Genomic DNA, 16,085 nt, shown 5'->3' on the forward strand with positions numbered 1-16,085 from the left:
TCTGAGCGGGAAGAGTCTCTCCACCTCTATCCTATCCATCCCATTCATCAACTTATATCTCTGGAATTTTCTACCCGTTGAAGTGGTGGAGGCTGCCTCGCTAAATATTTTCAAGAAGTGGGTTGATGGGTTTTTGATAAGAGAGGGGATTAAGGGTTATGGGGAGAGGGCCGGAAAGTGGAACTGAGCCACGACAGATCAGCCATGATCTTATTGAATGGCGGGGCAGGCTCGAAGGGCCAGATGGCCTACTCCTGCTCCTATTTCTTATGTTCTTATGTCTCAATGAGATCTCCCCTCATTCTTCTAAACTCTAATGAGTACAAGCCTAGTTTATTCAGCCTCTCCTCATAGCTCAACCCCTTCAACTCCAGCATCAGCCTAGTAAACCTCCTCTGCACTCCCTCCAAGGCCAAAATATCCTTGCGTAAGTATGGCACCCAAAACTGCACACAGTACTCCAGCTGCGGCCTCACTAATGCCCTATACAGCCGCAGCAAGACCTCCCTACTTTTATATTCAATCCCCCTCGCTATGAAGGCCAGCATCCCATTCGCCTTCCTGACCACCTGCTGCACCTGCAAGCTGGGTTTTTGCGACTCATGCACAAGGACCCCGAGGTCCCTCTGCACCGTCACCTGCTGCAGTTTTTCGCCATGTAAGTAATAATCCTTCCTACCATTATTCCTACCAAAGTGGACCACCTCGCACTTGCCAACATTAAATTCCATTTGCCAATTCCTGGCCCATTCGCCCAGCCTATCTAGATCCTTCTGCAGACTCTCCACACCCTCCGCACAATTTGCCGTTCCACCAATCTTGGTGTCATCAGCAAATTTTGACACCACACACTCGGTTCCCTCCTCCAGATCATCTATATAAATGGTAAATAGCTGAGGCCCCAGAATCGACCCCTAGGGCACTCCACTAGTCACCATCCACCAATCCGAATAACACCCATTGACCCCCACTCTCTGCCTCCTATTTGACAACCAATCCTCTATCCACGCTAACACCCTACCCCCAACTCCATGCCCCCTGACCTTCTGCAATAACCTCTTGTGAGGTACCTTGTCAAACGCCTTCTGAAAATCAAGAAAGACCACATCCACTGGCTCTCCTCTATCCACATCCTCATAGAACTCCAATAAATTCGTCAGACACGACTTCCCCTTAACAAAACCATGCTGCGTCTGCTCTATCAAGCAATTCCCCTCAAGATGCCTCGCTATTTCCTCCTTGATGACAGATTCTAACATTTTACCTACAATAGACGTTAAACTAACCGGCCTATAATTCCCTGCCTTTTGCCTGGCACCCTTCTTTTTGTGGGTAAGGTTTGTGTGTACCAGGTGGATTAGGCAAAGAGGCTAGGATCTTAAGGAATATAGGATCAAGTCAATCTTTAATGATGAGAGGTGAGGAGACATGTTGTTCAAAAGGAGTATTGCCAGAAAAGATGGTAACGTGTGGAATCATTCCTGGAAGGAAATATCCTTTCCCCACGTTTTATGCTAGGATATTTGCAACATCTCATAGTTAGCCATTATTGTTGCATAAGGAAGGACACTGAGTCTTTATATTCAATAAGACCTAAGTGCTAATAAAGTCTGCATTGACCACAATCCCACCCAGGCCATATCCCCATAACTTCATGTATTTACCTTCGCTAGTCCCACCGACATTAAAGGGGCCATTTAGCACGGCCAATCTCCCTAACCTGCACATCTTTGGACTGTGGAAGAAAACTGGAGCACCCGGAGGAAACTCAATGCAGACACAGGGAGAATGTGCAGACTCCACACTGACAGTGACCCAAGTCAGGAATTGAACCAGAGTTCCTGACGCTGTGAGGCAACAGTGCTAAACACAATGCCACAGTGCCGCCCTGTATCCATAGTAAATTCATTTAAAAATCAAGCTTTTTTAAAAACGTGCCATTGGTGCATCTGTACCCAACTGAGCTTCCCTGCAGACCCACAAACAAACACAGTTAGCAGAAATTCCCACCGGGGAGTAATTCAATCTGGAGGGAATGATCAGTTTTCTCTACAGAGTCAGCTTCTAGCTGACGATTTGTGAAACAGTACAAATAATTGTGACAACTTGATTTGTGCTGAGCATGAATTGCACGTTCAGTTTCACCGTCTTGTGCTCTCATGACCCTGATTTTGGTTAAACTGCAGCAACTGAGGGGAAGCTCTACCACTGAAGAATTTTGGAGACATCATCTAACTGGAAAGTGATGCAGTTGAATGTCTTCCAAAATACAATGATTGTACCAGCATCTTCAATATTGAACTGCAGGGGGGATTTGCTTACTTACATGAATTATGTATTAGCATTTTGGAATAGAACAGATTTTGACAGAGCCATTGATGATAAGCGCTCCTTACTATTTCACTGTTGAACTCAATTTTCACTGCAGATTCATGAATCTCCTTTTGAAAATAGTGATCTTCTGGTTTGTTTTAACAAATGACAAGAGAAGCTTGACTTCCAAAAAGTGGGACTAAATTGAACAGTCTCAGAAAACAGGCGTAGGGATTCTGGTGCATGTTAAACTTACGCCCATACAATGTGATGTTGGCAGTACACCAACTGCATGCTCCTACTCATTTGAGTGGTGTAATCAGCTCTAACAGTACTGCTCACTGGCAGCATGTATCAGCAGGGAATCCAAAATCATAACTCCTTCACAGCAATTAAAGCTATCCAGCACTGCTTAAAGCTAGCGTGCATCTCTTAATGAATTCAGAAGATGGTGGAGCAGGGGATGTAAACCATGGGTTAGACAGCAACGAGGGGAAGTGTGAAATTCTAACAAAGCCACCTGATCACTCTGCCTGCTTATGACTGGCAAAAGAGGGCATTTAGGTCTCATTGAATATAAAGACTCAGTGTCCTCCCTTATGCAACAATAATGGCTAACCATGAGATGTTGCAAATATCTTAGCATAAAACGTGGGGAAAGGATATTTCCTTCCAGGAATGATTCCACACATTACCATCTTTTCTGGCAATACTCCTTTTGAACAACATGTCTCCTCACCTCTCATCATTAAAGATTGACTTGATCCTATATTCCTTAAGATCCTAACCTCTTTGCCTAATCCACCTGGTACACACAAACCTTACCCACAAAAATAACATCTTTAAAAAGATTTGACGCTTGCTTATCAACCAACCTCTGCACAGGCTGGACATTCTTTTGTATCTCTTTAGTTTCAACCATGATTTCCTTCACTATTTCAACAAACCCCACCGGCTTAGCCTATTTTACCACCTCTATCTTCCCAGACTTTTACTAAGCCACCGACACTGCAACACTCTGTGTCCAATTTTCCTACAATGCAAAATTTAAAGTTTCTTATCTCTCTTTTAAATATATTTTATTTTTAAATTGAGACAATCTGTCCATAAAACCATAAGGCAAAAGGAGCAGAATTAGGCCATTCAGCCCATCAAGTCTGCCCTGCCATTCAAATCATGGCTGACATTTTTCTCATCCCCATTCTCCTGCCTTTTCCCGATAACCCCTGATGCCCTTGTTAGTCATGAACCTATCTATCTCTATCTCAAATACACTCAATGACCTGACTTCCACAGCCTTCTGCGGCAAAGAATTCCACAGATTCACTACTCTCTGGCTGAAGAAATTCCATCTCATCTCTGTTTTAAAGGATCATCCCTTTAGCCTGAGGTTGTGCCCTCTGGTTCTAGCTTTTCCTTCTAGTGGAAACATCTTCTCCACGTCCACTCTATCCAGGCCTCACAATATCCTGTAAGTTTCAATAAGATCCCCCCCCGCAACCCTTCTAAACTTCAATGAATACAGACCCAGAGTCCTCAACCGTTGCTCATACAACAAGCTCTTCATTCCATACGACAATCCTTTCATTCCTTCCTATCCACAACAAGATCTCCTTTGCTGTGACAACTTGAGGATTTCTCGTTTCCCTAGTTTCTATCCCTCATTGATTGAAATTGAGGATGGAAACCAAATATTGATTTATGAATTAATTCAAAATCATCTGCCATTTCTGCTGTCAATCACACAGTTTTAACCTTTGTTCTTTTTCATGACATCTTAATATTGCAGGAAATGAACTTTTAATTTCCTCTAACATAACCATTTCCATAAGCGCATCATATGTCTAAACTATTTTTAAGGCTCTTATACACCTATCAGTTACTGTGTTCATTTTTAAAAAATTCTATACATGCCTGGCCTTGATTTTTTTTTAAATTTCTAAACTTGTGTCCATAGATTTCTGGCAGTGGCTCATATGCACTTCATCACCTGATGAAACAGCGGTGCTCCAAAAGCTCATGATACCAAAAAATCCTGTTGAACTTTAGATTGGTGTTATGAGACTTCTTACTCAGTCCATCTCCACATCTTGTGCACTGAAGATGACTTTTCTCACCTCATCATAGTTTCTAGATATCTCCTCTGAGAGTGACACCTCACTAGCTCTACCAACCAACTTTGTTTGAACCAACAATATTCACATGGCCTGTGGCTATTTTAATTGTTTAGCTACTTTCTCAAATGAAATGAAAAAGGTTTCTACACCCTTCTCGTCAAACCTTAGTAGTGATTGAATATACTTTAACATATCACTACTAGGCCTTTGTCTAAAAGGAGTTGATTCCTCCTCACCTTCCTCATCTTTTGCCTTTACCTCCACCTCTTCAAGTTGATGTTCTTTTTGCAGCTCCAGTTTTTGTACTTCAAGCTCTCTCTTTCCCTTTCCTTTGTCTTTGTCACTCTATCTCCTTCATTTGCTTCTAATTCCACCTGTTTTATTTGTAATTTAATCCTAGCCAATACCAATGCTTCAGATTGTGTCTCTGGCAAATTTAAATGCTACACCATCACTGAAATTATCTCCACCTTCTTTGCCTTTTCAGGTAATAGTCAACTGCCAGCTGCTTGCCATCTCCAAAAGCTTTGTTTTAACTACCCTTTGTAAACCACTCTCAATGACCTCTTCCATACCTGGGAAATCTTTAGCCACTGAAAGAACCTTTTTTTTTAAACAAGGCACACCCTATTTTAACCTAACTGAATGCAACACATGAAAGAAAGCTCCAGTTCCTTACACTCAATCTTCTTAAATCAAATAATCCCCTGCCAAACACTTATACTTCTTAATACTGGCAAGTGTCATCAATTTTTGTTAGGGTGCTGGATGGGAACCCCAAGTTATATTAGGATGCCAGACAAGACCCCCCAGTTTTTTCTATTTTGGCATAAATGTAAGGAAAGGATATTTCCTTCCAGGAATTATTCCACGGACAAATTAGAGTTCTTTTACCATAAAATAAAGTATTCATTAACATATTTTAAATATAGCTCTAACAAATGCAGCACCTTAACTATTAACAGTTGAACAACATTCAAAATTGAAAGAAAGCAACTTTGCTTTCTAGCTCATGACTGTTTCAGTTCCAAATAAGCAACACTCCTTTTAGATACTTAAACATTACTTTAAATGCAGTTAGCAAACATAAATATGCTTGCTATAAATTGTGTTAACAGTCTTGAAGCTTCAGGGAAAGATGAGTTTTAGAGCAACTTGCAGACCTCTGTCTTCAGCAGACTCCTAGCTAGAACTCCAAATCTAAAACTTCAAAAAGTTCTTTTCTCTCTGCTACAGACCCAATTTATTACATGTCAATCAACTTTAATCAGAAATCCCAGGGCAACTTCTTGTACAAACACAAATCCATTAGCTCTAAGTAACAAAGTCCAAGCTGAAAATGAGTCATTAACTTGCTTTCATGCCCTTGAGCTAAATGTTTGCCAGACATACCAACTGCCAGCAGGCTAAATCTGAAATTTTAACCATTCTCCTTAAACAAGAAAAATTATATTTATATTAATTGAAATTGTATCATTGCACGAGGCTCACTTGAATCTTTATTTCCGTTAGCCAGAATTGCAGTAGATCAAAGACACAGGACAAGTTTAAGGATGAAAACAAGGAAAAATAAATTATGAAAAACTGATAAGAAGATTTAATTTTAGAAGCAACAGGAAGGATTAGAACACTTTTGAAGAGGATTAAAGATGATTATATTTCCAGTATATGAATTGCCAATATTAATTATTTCTGGCTTATCACTATCCAACTATAGGATGCAGAAATCTTAATATAGTGTCCTAGTCTTCAGAACATATCTGATATAGAAGGATGCAGTGGTGTGGTGACATTGGACTTGTAATCCAGAGACCAAGGGCAATGGTTTGGGGACCCAGGTTCTAATCCCACTACGGCAGATGGTGAAATTTGAATTCAATAATAATCTAGAACTAAAATTCTAAAGATGCTTATGAAACTATTGCAGGCCCTGTTCGCCACTTGCAGGAATCCCAATGGCCCGCTGAACAGGGCATTGAGGCTAAGCATTTCCAATCCACCCAGCCTACCTCGCTGGCTCTGCTCAGGTTCCTGACCAGTGAATCTCACCTGGGAGGCACTGCCAGCAACAATGGGAAACAATCCCGTTTTCCCACAAGCAGGATCATTTGAGTGCAAATGGACGTAATGCACCCATTGCCAACCGTCGTACCCCATCTGGTTCACTGACACCCTTTAGCTAAAGGAATCTGCTGTCATAATCTGGTCTGGCCTACATGTGACACCAGGTCCACAGCAATGTGGTTGACTCTTAAATGCCCTCTGAAATTGCCTAGCAAGCAACTCAGGTGAAGGGTAATTAGGGACGGGAATTAAATGGTGTCCTAGCCAGCAACATCTACTTTCCATGACCAAATTTCTGAAAAATATTTTCAAAAGGTACCTTTACAGTTTATTCTGATTATAATGAAAGACTCAAATGAACATCATTGACCCAAAATCTGATCTCTCTCCACAAATGTATCCCAACCTGCTGAGCAATTTCAGCATTTTCTTTTTATTTCAGATTTCCCGCATCCAACGTATTTTGATTTTGTGTTGCTCTGATCACAACTAAGGTCAGTATCTTCTAGAAATGTTCTGGGATTTAAATTTGCCAATTCAAAATGGGTAACTGCAAAGCAGCAGCCCATTTTGTGAGCAAAGCATTAAAATGTTTAAAGTTTATTTATTAGTGTCACAAGTAGGCTTACATTAACATTACAATTAAGTTATGGGGATCCTGGGACGTCCTACAGTGTTTCACAGTCGGTGAAGCACATATTGAAGAACAGTCACTGGAGTAATGTAGGAAATATCAGAGCCAAGTTGCAAACAGCAATGATCTGATTAACCTATTTACTAGTGTCACAAGTAGACTTACATTAACACTGCAATGAAGTTACTGTGAAAATCCCCCAGTCGCCACAGTCCGGTGCCTGTTCAGGTACACAGAGAATTTGGCATGGCCAATGCTAACCTAATCAACGCGTCTTTCAGACAGTGGGAGGAAATCGGAGCACTTGAAGGAAACCCATGCAGGCACAGGGAGAATGTGCAAACTCCACACAGACAGAGACGCAAGCCAGGAATCAAACCCACATTCCTGGTACTGTGAGGCAGCAATGCTAACCATTGTGCCACCCACGCCACCTTGGACTGTCCATTCACTTTGAGCTATTGTCCAAGGTGGATTCATAGTCCTCTTAGTGAGAATTATTAGAGTATTTTCAAATGAGGCTAGAGTCCGCTGATTCTTTTTTCTACCAACGACTCGAAAAATGCGTTAGGATTCTTTCTATGTCTGATTTGGAGTTACTGAGGTAGAAATATTCCAAGTATGTAGCCTCAAGTGTCATTCTGTTTCGTGTAACTGAAAAAGCTGTTGAAACAAAGCGCACCGAATCACATTAAACTATTCAGAAATGCAAATTGGAAATCAAGTAGCAAACAGATCCACACTTCAAGTATGGATGGGAATTCGATTGACTTTCTCGACCTTAACATGTTTTGTGAGGAAGGGACAAAATAATTATGCTAATCTATCACCAAAATCCCAATAATCTGATCAGAATTTATCTGTCCTTGGGTTTTCATATGGCTCAGAGTTGAATTATGGAGCTCTGTAAAAGCGTACCTTTGTCATAGAAAGCGATGTCCCTTCTTGCTGTGAGGCTCGTTTGTAGAAGCTGCTCCATTTTGGTTGTCAGGTTTGAAACATTCTGCGCGATCGCTTGAATTTTCTCCATCAACCCGGCAGGCTGGAAACTTAAAAAGAAATTCACTTTTGAGCTATTAGCATGAATTTGGTTTTGAACAAAGGATAAAGTATCTTATGCTTAATGAGTAAAATATATCACACAGTAATCACTTCTGGACCTTTGAGATTCAATAGAGGAATGTACATTTTAGACTTAAGCTTTATATTTGGATTCTGGATAAATTTATATCATATCCATAGGGCTATAAATGAGCCAATATTTTAATGATGAATGATGAGGTAATAGTCATGAAACTTCAATTTGTCATTCAAAGATTACAGATAAAACAGCATTCTCAATAAAATACAATAGAAAGACCATTTACAGTCCTGTGGATGATAATAGAAGGGGTTTATTAATGTTGAAACAAACTTTTCACAATCAGTAAATCTGACGAGCATCTGGGGAGCGAGAATAAAGCCAAAGTTTCGAGTCTGGACAACGCTTTGCCAGGGTTGGGGGGGTGGGGTGGGGGGGGTGGATGGGAACCTTGGCAGATATGATGGGAAACAAGATGGAAGTGAGATTTTTTAAAAGTGGAAAAATGAAATGATGGAACAAATGATTATTTTTTGAGTAATAAATTTAAATTTTATTAACATTAATGTTTTCAAAAATGTCAATTTCTTCCATTGTTTAATTTTCTCATTTTTGGAAAATATAGTTTTCCATCTTGTTTCCCCCCCTCCCCATGGTCTCCTCTCTCCAAACTCCACTGGGGTGTTTTGTTAAATGATTCAGGATGTCCTTTGTCACTCTGCTTATCTTTGTTCTGCTATTTACATATTCTGATATTTTAATGGCCATTATCAGCACCCTTTTTAGCCATGATCACCACCATTTACATTCCTTTTATTTTTGTCTATGACATCTTGTCAATCCCCACCCCACCACTCTAACAGTATAGATTGTGTCCTTTTTTCTATTGCCTTCAGCTCTGACGAAGGGTCATCCAGACTTGTAACGTTGGCTCTATTCTCTCTCCACAGATGTTGTCAGGTCTGCAGAGATTTTGCAGCATTTTCTGTTTGTTTCAGATTCCAGCATCCGCAGTAACTTGCTTTTGTTTTCAAAATCAGTATTGGATTTTTAAGAACATAAAAAATAGGGAGATGAGGTTGGCCATTCGTATTGCTCCAGCATTCGATAGACCATCGCCGATATCTTACTCAATCCTTCCCACACATTCACCACATCTCACGATTCCAATTTTAACACAGCGTCCATGCACTCAACCTCTCCACAGCAAGAATGGCGCAGGTGGGTGGTTGAAATTGAGAAAATGAATTTACCCAATCTGGTCTGGCCTGTCATTTCAACTCCAGAGTTAATTGAGGTCGGAAACGCACCCACCTGAAGCAGGCCGGCACCTCACGAATGAATTCAAATACGGGACCTCACAAAGTTGGTTCAACCCTGAATCATCAAACCCACATCCCTGGCACTGTGAGGCAGCAGTGCTAACCACTCTGCCACCGTGCCATCCTAAAGATGATCTTTGGGAATGGGACGAACAGAAGGAACAAAAAGAGAAGATTGGTTGTGTACTAAATTCTGGGTCATCAGCTAGGTAAACAACAACTGCAATGGTTATTCATCTATAACTCCGATAAAGAGGTTTGCAGCCTCATGGCTGCTTATCAGTGCCCGAGAAGGTTCTGGAACAGATATCTGAGCTCACCAGGTTGATCCCCCACCTGCTCCTCGATTGATCTCTGGACCATGTGATCCTTATCATAGAATTATACAGTGTAGAAGAGGCCCTTCTGTCCATCAAGTCTGCACTGACACGCGAGAAACACATGAACTCTCACCTAATACTATTTACCAGCATTTGGGCCAATGCCTTGATGTTATGACATGCCAAGTTAGTCTGCCTTACTCTGCAGAATAATCCTTAAAAGAACAATCACCTCAACATAGCTGTTTGTCTTCTGGCAATGGAAAAGCTGAGGGCAGCGGTGTAAGCACATCTGCTCTTACTTGGATGCCAAAGGCAGACCCAGTAAAATGACACAAGGCATGACTATCCAAAACACAAAAGTAGCTTATGTCTTCAACTCAGAGTCCTCCATCAGCTGCAGGATAATAGCCGTACATAACCTTTCACTTTCACAGAAAAGTGAGGGCTTAAGCAACAGTCCACAATGGAACAACATGTGGCCACTCCAGGATGGGGGTAACTTTTATAAGGCTAACGGGAGTGGAATTTTCTCCTTTCCTCCATAAAAAAAAATACTGCAGCTCCACAAAGTACACCACTGTTTACCAACTATTCCAGGCATCATGCATGTTTGGAACAATCCAATCTCCCACCCATGGATGCAGAAAGTTTCCTGTGAGTCATCATTGAGTAACTGGTAGCTCAGCCCAGACCTGGACCCAAGAGCTCTTCACATTTCCTGAAACTGGCATCAAGCAGCCAATGCAACAGTTCTGTCGAGCGTACAGTTATTGTAAAGAGAGGTTAAAAATCACCCCTAATGCCTCTTTAAACTTGATCATGCTGGTATCACTGTTAGCCTCATCCACAAGTGTGATCGGAAAAGCTAAAATTTAGCCAGACAAATGCTTTAATTTGGTTTACAGATAAACATAGCTAAATGCCACGTTATATCTTCAGGCTGTGATCTGTTTCAGGTTTATTGGCTGTGTCACAGAACATGCTGTACCTAGCTGCTTCACAGTTAGATGAATTACCCCACATTAACTGAATGCTTAAGGGCTAAACTGTTATCACTGACTAAAACTCAATGTCCTACCAAGGACTCATTAGAATATAACCGACAGTAAACCTGCTAATGATCAGTCTACACAAGTTTTGAAGCTGTCAAGTTTATTCCCACTATTAAAATATTGTTGCCATGGGCACAACGATCAAACATTCCTGATGATTGCCATTTAGCAGGTACCTGTAAATTATATTTTGTGTCGGACTAAAATCAACTTTAAATGAGACCTCTATGATACTGTGATACAATTATCAACTTTTATTCTTTAACTTTGAGCATTTTTGAGCTCGTTATGAGATTTTAAATATCGTCCTCTTTATGCTTACTTATAGTAGCAAATCTTAGAGGACGAGTTTGAAGTAAGCTGCTTGATTTTCTGCTAAGTTGAGGAACAAAGCTCCCCTCTCAATCAGATAGACTCAGAAGAATTAATACATATAAATCCTTCCTAGCCCATTAGTCTAGCAATTTTATTAGGCATGTTTAGATTACCCTTGCATTAATAGATGTGCCGTTAGCAAGCTTCTGGTCAGGAAAGCTTATTCGCAAGATCAATGGGTTTCTTGGAAAAATGAACAGAATTATGAAATATAAATTTCAAAACCCTGGCAGAAACAGCAGTAAATCCCATCTGATAGGAACGCTGTTTGATTTCTTTCATCAACTAATGCAACATATTAATAAGTTATTTGAATTGGGTATGCAAACCCCAAAATAATGATAAAAATGCCAGAGTCCCATGTAATAAAACAGAATTCTACTTATCCAGTCACTGATAAACAATAACCAGTTAATCTGTGATTCGAACAGGTGACTTTTATGTAACTGTGGTGCATGTGTAGATAGATGCAGATTTGTTAGTTAATAATAACAAGGAGGAGGCCTAGCGGTATTATCACTAGACTATTAATCCAGAAACTCGGCTAATGCTCTGGGGACCTGGTTTCAAAGGCAGATGATGGAATTCGAATTCAATAAAAATTATCTGGAATTAAGAATACACTGACGACCATGAAACCATTGCAGATTGTCGGAAAAACCCATTTAGTTCACCAATGTCCTTTAGGGAAGGAAATCTGCCATGCTTACTTGGTCTGGCCTTCATGTGACTCCAGAAAACTGTCCTTGGGCAACTGGGGATGGCCAGCCAATGACAGCCATTTCCCATGAATAAATAAATAAAAAGAAAACGGTTGGATTTTGTGATAAGGCAGAGGAAGGAATGTATACACAAATCTTTAGTGTCACATTGACTGTCTGTTGTGATTCTGTTGGTAGTGGTTTGATTCCCATCTGGAATAATACTCGGATGTCTGTTCTGGTATCTTGTAGTCTTACCTGTATTAGAACGTTTTCTCTCTAATCATGAGTGACTTAGGTCTAACTCGTATAGGTTTCTTCAAAAATTACTTTATTAAAACTATATACATAATAAGCTTCTTGGTAAGTACATCTCTCGTGTTTAGATTGTTGAGTCTTCCTTGACATTTTCCTGCATAGGACTGCGACCATTGCATAATGGTACACATTACCAAAACTATTATTGGGGGCAAGCAGTGACACAGTGGATTAGTAATCCAAAGACAAAAAGAGAAAATGTTGGAAAATCTCAGCAGATCTGGTAGCATCTGTAAGGAAAGAAAAGAGCTGACACTTTAAGTTTAGATGATCCTTTGTCAAAGCTTGTTTTCAGATTCCAGCATCCACAGTAATTTGCTTTTACTATATCGTAATCCAAAGACCCAGGGTAATATTCCATGGCAGATAGTGAAATTTGATTTCAATTAAAACAAAAAAGAAATTTGGAATCAAAAGTCTAATGATGACCTTGAAACCATTGTCAATGATCATAAAAACCCTTCTGGTTCACTAATGTCCTTTAGGGAAGGAAATCTGCCATCCTTACCACGTCTGGCCTACATATGACTCCAATGTGATTGGAGCAATGTCGTTAACTCTTAAATGGCCCCCCAAAGGCAATTCTGGGTGGGCAATAATTGCTGGCCCAGCCAACAACACCCAAAGTGATAAAAAAAATTCTTCAGTTAGAATTCTTGCCTCTAAATCAGTAGATTGTTGGTTTATCCTTCGTGCAGAGACTTGGATACTAAGCTCTTGGCTGATACTCCAGTACAGCACTGAGGAAAATAGCACATTGCCAGAGTCAGAGTCAACTTTTCGATAAGATTTTGAGGCCTTGTCTACCCTATCACTGAAAGCAAAAGGCCCCTGGGCATTATTCTGAAGAACAGCAGTGGAGTTATCCCCTGACTAGTATTCTCATTCAATTAACAACACGAAAACAGATTATCTGGTCATTATCACATTGCTATTTGTGGAAAGTGCTACAAGCCTAGCTTTCCTGCATTTCAACAGTGACCACACAGGAAAAATACTTCATTCAGCACAAAGCACAAGGAGCATCCTGTTATAAATGTGTTTATCTTATTTTGCGACAGCATAAGCATTTGAATTTGTATTTTAAAAAATTATTTGCCATGTGCAGGTGGTGTAAGTCCAAGATTAAAACTTTTTGGGTGCAATCTGACCAGCAATTGGAATAAGTCAAAACAGAATCTGAGCTGAAAACTATACAACTGATTCACATATAAAGCTAAGCAATGGTGAAAGAATAAAAGATGATATAAGTATTCATAGAATCATAGAATATATGGCACGGAGACAGACTCTTCAGCCCAAACTGGTCCATGCTAATCAAAAAGCCCATTTAAGCTAACCCCATTTGCCTGTATTTGGCCCATATCCCTCTAAACCCTTCCAATCCATGTATCTGTCCAAATGTCTTTTAAACGCTGTCAACGTCCCTGCCTCAATCATTTCCTCTGGCAACTCATTCCACATATGTACCACCCTCTGTTGTAAAAAACGTTGCTCCTCAGATTCCCATTAATTTTTTCCTCCTCTTAAGTGAAACCTATGCCCTCTAGTTCTCGATTCGCCAACCCTGGGAAAAAGAGTGAGTGCATTCACCCTATCCATGCTTCTCATGATCTTATACACCTCTGTAAGATCATCCCTCAGTCTCCAATGCGCCAAAGAAAAATGTCCAGTCTATCCCTATAACTCAATAGCTTGAGCCATGGCAACATTCCTGTAAATCTCTTCTGCACTCTCTCCAGTTTAATAACATCTTTCCTGTGGCAAAATGACTAAAACTGAACACAATACAGCAGGTGCAGCCTCACCAATGTCCCATACAACTGCAACATAACTTCCCAACTTCTATACACAATAGCTGATAAAGGCCAGCATGCCAAAAGCCTTCATCACTACCCTATCTAGCTGTGACTCCACCTTTAGAGAACCATGCACCTGAACTCCAAGGCCCCTCTATCCCACGATACTCCCTAAGGTCCTACAATTCACCGTGAAAGTCCTACCTTGATTTGACTTTCCAAAATACAAGAAATAATCTGAATATTTAATTTAAAACTGTAAAAAGCAAAAAAAATGTAAGGCAGCAATTTGTAAGACACCAATGGGTGGTTCATTTGTCAACTGGTCCATTAGTTGACTTTCTTGAATTGGACATCCACCTTTACATTTTAATGTGCCTTAAATATAATAATTTGTCAGCTAGATGATTAATTACCAGAACGGAGGAATATTTATCAAATACCGTTTAAAGTGTTGGAATGTAGTGATGCATAAAATCTGTGTGTGTGATGGTATTGACTTTTCTGAGTTTAAAATGCACTGTTGGTGAACAACTCAGGGACGGTACTTTTATCTGATTCATGCTATTTCGGTGAGGAAATGCTCAAGGTGAACTTGGGATGATACATAGCAACATAGGAATTAACAGCAGACGTAGGCAATTCAGCCTTTCAAAGCATGTTCCCCCATTTAATCAGATCATGGCTGATACCTTCCTGATCTCAAATCCACCTCCCTACCTGATCCCCATATCTCTTTTACCCATTTTTTTAAAAAATCAGAAATATATCTATCTCCTTCTTGAAGCCATTTAATGATTCGGACTCCACCGTGCTATGGGACAGCGAGTTCCACAAATTCATCACCCTCTGCGAGAAGTAATTCCTCCTCATCTTACTTTTAAATCTACCACCTCTCAGCCTACATCTGTGATCTTTTGTTCTAGAGTGCCCCATAAGAGGAAATGTTCGGGCTATGTTAATCAATCCCTTTTAGTATTTTGTATACCTCAAATCAGATTCCCTTTCATCCTTATAAACGCCAGCAAGTATAAGTCCAAGCTGTTTAATTTCCCCTCATAGGTCAAATAATCAAAGGTTGGGGGGTGGTGGTGGTGGTGGTGGGGGGGATGGATTTTACAGGATGGACTGTTGGATGATGGCTGGGAGTTGGGGAGGGGGGCAGTGTGGAAGACAGGTGTTGGGGTTTCAAAAACCCTCACTTTAAAAGCTCCAAAGTTGATTTTACTTGCCTAGGAGTTAGAAGCATTGACTTTTTATCAGCAATCATTCAGAAATGGCACACAGATTTGAAACAATTTATCTCTGTCGCTTCAAAAATTTGTGCGATGGGGTTAGGCACAACTTTCTCCAAGATAAAATCTGGAGATCTGAAATAAAAACAGAAAGTGCTGGTAATTCTCAGTAGGTCCAGGCAGTACCTGTGGACAGGAAAACAAGTTAATGTTCTGAAGATGACCCCACATTTGACTCGAAATGTGAAGTCCATTTTTCCACAGACACTGCCAGGCCTGCTGAATATTTCCAGCACTTTGTTTTTATACCACTTGTACCAATTTGATTCAAACATGGGGTTGCTCTTTCTTAATAACTCATATAAAAAAACATAAAAACATCGAAGAAAGGAGCAGAAGGAGGCCATTTGGTCCTTTGAGCCTGCTCCACCATTCATTATGATCATGGCTGATCATCCAACTCAAGAGCCTAATCCTGTTTTCTCCCTGTAACCTTTGATCCCATTTGCCCCAAATGCTATATCCAGCCACCTTTTCAATGCATTCAATGTTTTGGCATCAACTTCTCCCTGTAGTAATGAACTCCACAGGCTCACCACTCTTTGGGTGAAGAAATGTCTTCCCATCTCCCTTCTAAATGGTCTACCCTGAATCCTCAGACTGTGACCCCTGGTTCTGGACTCCCCCACCATTGGGAATATCCTCCCTGCATCTACAGTTACATCCAAATATACATGGAAAAGATGGCATG

At 40.4% G+C, this 16,085-nt stretch overlaps 1 protein-coding gene across 2 annotated transcripts in view; it reads right to left on the reverse strand.

The window, feature by feature from the left end:
* The window catches only part of mgat5b (alpha-1,6-mannosylglycoprotein 6-beta-N-acetylglucosaminyltransferase B), an 834,607-nt gene that overhangs the window by 474,682 nt on the left and 343,840 nt on the right, over nucleotides 1-16,085 (reverse strand). For both annotated transcript variants that reach the window (XM_080208895.1, XM_080208894.1), the window contains exon 4: nucleotides 8,047-8,177. In XM_080208895.1, coding sequence (XP_080065021.1) covers nucleotides 8,047-8,177 — 131 coding nt within the window. The remainder of the gene's footprint in view (nucleotides 1-8,046; nucleotides 8,178-16,085) is intronic.

The sequence above is a fragment of the Carcharhinus amblyrhynchos genome, chromosome 21 (genome assembly GCF_965287045.1).
Source record: "Carcharhinus amblyrhynchos chromosome 21, sCarAmb.v2.hapA, whole genome shotgun sequence".
NCBI classification, from domain to species: domain Eukaryota; kingdom Metazoa; phylum Chordata; class Chondrichthyes; order Carcharhiniformes; family Carcharhinidae; genus Carcharhinus; species Carcharhinus amblyrhynchos.